At 33.5% G+C, this 4,700-nt stretch overlaps 1 protein-coding gene across 1 annotated transcript; it reads left to right on the top strand.

Moving 5' to 3' along the window:
* The first annotated feature begins 363 nt into the window (after window positions 1–363).
* Window positions 364–1,885, top strand: LOC139869164 (uncharacterized). Its single transcript, XM_071857486.1, has 5 exons — window positions 364–718; window positions 835–911; window positions 1,020–1,056; window positions 1,194–1,302; window positions 1,417–1,885. Exons 1-5 carry the CDS (start codon window positions 436–438, stop codon window positions 1,883–1,885), a joined length of 975 nt encoding a protein of 324 aa, XP_071713587.1. The 5' UTR covers window positions 364–435.
* The last annotated feature ends 2,815 nt before the right edge of the window (window positions 1,886–4,700 follow it).

Here is a 4,700-nt window from a genome sequence, read left to right as displayed (position 1 = left end):
ATAAATTTTTTGTTCGTCCGTGTTTTTTATTTTTGCTCGAATTTCTTTTTTTTCTCGCCCGTGCATCTGTTTTGCTCGAATTTCAGTGTATTTGGAGTGTTTTTGGATTTTTTAGAGTTCTAACATTAAAAAAGTAAAAAAAAAGTTATTACTGGATCCTTATATATATATATATATATATATATATATATATATATATATATATATATATATATATATATATATATATATATATATATATATATTCTCTTATTGCCAAGGAATTTGAATTCTGCTTCCAACTATAACTTTCTTACTAGAACTCATCAAAAGCTAGCTTCTATCTTCCAAAAAATAACCTTCACCTACAACCTACATCACATTTGGTCTTTGGTGTGTTTAATCATTACTATCTTCATATCATTCAACCATAAGTTTTGCTACCATTACTTTATAATGAAGAGACATGATAGTTTCAATATTAATCATGACCAAGATTATACTAACAAGAAAAACCCTAGCTTTCTAGGCCTTGAAGAAGATGGTGATGATGAAAACTCAACAAGTACAAGTAGACCTAAAGTTGGACCAACCTCAAGCAATAGCACTGTGGAAGAAAGCGACAAGAAGAGTAATTCAGTGCGTCCCTATGTTCGTTCCAAGAATCCTAGGCTTCGATGGACACCTGAACTCCATCTTCGATTTATTCATGCAGTCGATAAATTGGGAGGTCAAGAAAGTAAGAAAAGTATATACAATTAGTTTCATTTGTTTTTGTCTTGTATTGATTCAATTCATGTTTTTCTATAAGAAAGTAAGCAAAATGAGTTATAATGAACAACTTAACATATACAGGAGCAACACCTAAATTAGTTCTTCAGTTGATGAATATCAAAGGCCTAAGCATCTCTCATGTTAAAAGCCATCTTCAAGTAATTTTCTCATTTAATCTAGTTATACATTTCTTTCTATATTTATCGATTATTATTGTTCATATATACTTACTTTCATAGTTTCTGACAACTGAATTTTCAAATCAGATGTATAGAAGCAAGAAGACGGACGATCCAGTTCAAGGTAAGTACCCATTTTTAGCTACAGTTCTAGTTCAAATTAATTAACTTATAAAAAATAATTCTAAATAGTGATCTAGTGTATTTTTTTTTTTTTTTTTTTTTTTTTTTTTTTTTTTTTTTTTTTTTTTTATGTTGCAGTAGTTTCTGAACAAGGGCTTACTTATGAAGATAGTGATCATCATATTTACAACCTTAGCCAACTTCCAATGCTCCAAAGTTTTACTCAAACACCAATTTCCAGTTTTAGGTATCATATGATTAAGCCAATTTCTGAAAACTGTTTAAATCAATCTAGAAATATATACGAATCACATCTTTATTCATTATTGCGCTTACACGTATAAATCTTGATTATTATCAGATATCCAGACAGCTTATGGAATCGCAAAAAAAATCCAGATCAGTACAGCCCTTTTATCGATGAAATTACAGATGGAGTTTATAGTTCAAGAGCAAAGAGATTGATCTTTGAAGATAGCTATAATACTACTAAAGAATCCCAATTCAAATTATTCGAAAATCATGATGGATTGTCAAGAGATAATAAAATCGATTACATTATCGTCAAGGATCAAGATAAAGTAGGATTGAAACGAAAGAACATCAATCAACACGAGCCAGAAAATCGTGATCTAGATTTGAATCTTTCGTTACAAATCAAGACCCGAGAAGATGATGATACAGAAAACGACGAGATCAATGAGAGTGGCTTAACGTTATCCTTATTTTCGACGAATTCATGTAATACTTCTAGTAATATAAGGCCATCAAAGCATGCAAAAGTAATGGATGATAGCACTAGGAGTGCTAACCTAGATCTCAAGTTGTAAAAAAAAAAAAAAAAAAAACACTCTGGCCGGGCAGTTCAAGTGAGATTCTGGAGTACAAAATTTGTCCAAGATTTTAAATATATATTAATGCTGCCAGATAAATAGTTAAATAATCAACCCCAAATAGAATATTGTTCCACTAATAACAATGGCTTAGTAAAGTTTTTGTTTTTATCTTCAATTTTACTCATTGACCTATCCGTGCACTATTATAAAAGCTTAAATTAAACTGCAGGTCATATCTCAATTAAATTTGGTTCTTGATAAGGATTTAGATAAAACTTGTAAACATATAAGGTTTTATCGTTCAGATGATTCTGGGTAGTGGCGGGTGATTTTTCTCAGATGTACGCGCCTAACGCCTTAAATATTGGGTAATCTCGTGACCGTTTTTGATACTAATCCAAGATATAATGCTAGTAACGTTTAATTTGAGTATCCGTACTTATAGCTAGTAAACTGTAAAGCAGTTGGGGGCAGGTTATGCAACTGCAGGGGGAGATGAACGCGTGGGTGGTTAAGTCCCCCGAGTGATCCCGTATTGCTGTTAAAAAAATATTGATGGTTTGTTGACTATGATATGATTCTTATTACTACGTATTATTATTAAATGTTTGGATTATGGATTATTAGTCAATAATAGAAGTGAGACTAGTGATTCTGATTCAATTTTATGGGCAGAGGGAAAAAAATTTTAGTGTCTTGAGCATATTTGCATATTCTGAAATGCTAATTGGATCAAGATTTAATACAGATGATAAGGTTCTAGCTCGATCTGCATGTCGGGAGATATTAATATATAGGATGCTGTCAGGGTCGTTGTTTTTTATACAAATACAAACAAAAGTTTATATGTAATGGCGCACTGTGTTTGAGTTGTTAACTTGTTATATAAACAAACGTACTATTCATAGTTGGGAATCTATAAGAAAAAGAAATTTAAATGTACGGAATACGGGTTGAAAGTTTTTAAGTTTTTCAGGTTTTGCAATTTTTTTTTTAACAAAGATTATTGGTTACAAACGAATAAGAAGCTAAAGAGTAGAATGACTCAGAGGGAACGATACCGGTTATTAGTTATTCTACAAGAGGATCCATGGAACGAACGACTAGTCACCCTATCGAGTTATACATGTTGCCTTGGGGCGAAGACTATAACAATGAGTGTTGATTTGGCTAAAATACTCGATACGATGATGTTAAAATACAATGCAAATTTGGTGTTATAAAATAATATGAAATTAGTAGATGTATATATGTAAAATATCTAGATATTGCCAATGAGGCTTTGCTTCATTGGTATCCATGTTTCATGGATTCGAGAGTGACCCAGGTTCGAGTCTAACAACTAACAACTAACCTTGCCTTTCAAAAAAAAAAAAATATCTAGATATTAATATGTATAAGAAAATATCTAGATATTAGAATATGAGAGAAAAATCTAGAAATTGAAATGTAAAAGAAAAATCTAGATATTTGTAGGTTGTAGAAATATCTAGATATTTATATATCCATGGAAATATCTAGGTTCTAGAATGTTCCATAGAGTACTATAAATATGGGAGGAGATTTCATTTAAGTTGTGTAGTGTGTGAGAGTTGTGAGGAAGTAAGAAAAGAGTGAGTTAGAGAAAGAATGCTTATAAGTAGCGAGTAGAAAGAAAGTGTGGTGAGTGAGCAATATTGTAATTACATTGTGTATTAATAAAAGTGTTCTTTGTTAAGTTTCCCGATTAAGCCTTAGTTTGTGTTTAAGTTCTTAGTGCACTTGTGTTATTTGTATTATATGGTCGGCTCTGCCGCCTAAGTGATATATGGTCGGTTATACCGCCTAAATGATCTATGGTCGACAATGTGGCCTAAGTATTATTGTGCACTAAGGATTCATAAAAATTAAAGGCTAACCAACGTCAAAGTGTTGGAATAGTGAGTGTTGTATAATCTAGGTCCTTTATAGTGGGTGTGTTGGGCTCGTCGAAGCTTCCAACAATTGGTATCAGAGCAGGTTGTTCGGGACCATTGCTAGTGGAGGTACTCATCGGTAAACGTTGGACGTTTACATCGACTTGTTTTCACAAAGGCTCTAAGGGAGATTCTGTCGGAGCACAGTTAGGAACTGTGAAAGCTCATCGGTCAGGGACCAAGCTTATTGGACGTTGGACGTCATGATGGCAGATCTTGCAAGTACGAGCAGTGGAATCAAGAGTCTCAATAACCACAACTATGGTTATTGGCGGACTTGTATAGAATCCTACCTACAAGGACAGGATTTATTGGAAATAGTTACTGGCAGTGACACAACGCCTCCACCGAAAGAAAATGCCGAAGCCTTGAGAAAATGGAACATCAAGGCCGGGAAGGCTTTATTTATATTGAAGACTACAATCGAGGAGGATCTATTGGAGCACATTCGTGACGAGAAAACACCAAAGGCCGCTTGGGAAACTTTTGAAAAATTATTTTCAAAGAAGAATGAAGCACGCCTCCAGCTCTTGGAAAATGAGCTCGCAGGTATCTCACAAGGAAGTCTGTCTATTTCTCAGTATTTTACCAAAGTGAAATCTATTTGCAGTGAGATATCTCAACTTGCTCCTGAAGAGAAAGTGAGTGATGCAAGGATGAAGAGAATTATCATCCATGGCTTAAGATCCGAGTATAATGGATTTATAGCCGCTGTGAGAGGATGGCCTACTCAACCATCATTAATAGAGCTGCAGAATTTATTGGCAAATCAAGAGGCATTAGCCAAGCAGATGAATGAAGTAACCGTAAAAGACGGAGAAGATGCACTCTTCACCAATAAAAAGAAAGCAACA

The sequence above is a fragment of the Rutidosis leptorrhynchoides genome, chromosome 9 (assembly GCF_046630445.1).
Source record: "Rutidosis leptorrhynchoides isolate AG116_Rl617_1_P2 chromosome 9, CSIRO_AGI_Rlap_v1, whole genome shotgun sequence".
Taxonomy (NCBI): Eukaryota; Viridiplantae; Streptophyta; class Magnoliopsida; order Asterales; family Asteraceae; genus Rutidosis; species Rutidosis leptorrhynchoides.
The sequence above is the reverse complement of the archived record's forward strand: the minus strand, read 5'-3'. Positions and strand labels throughout refer to the sequence as shown.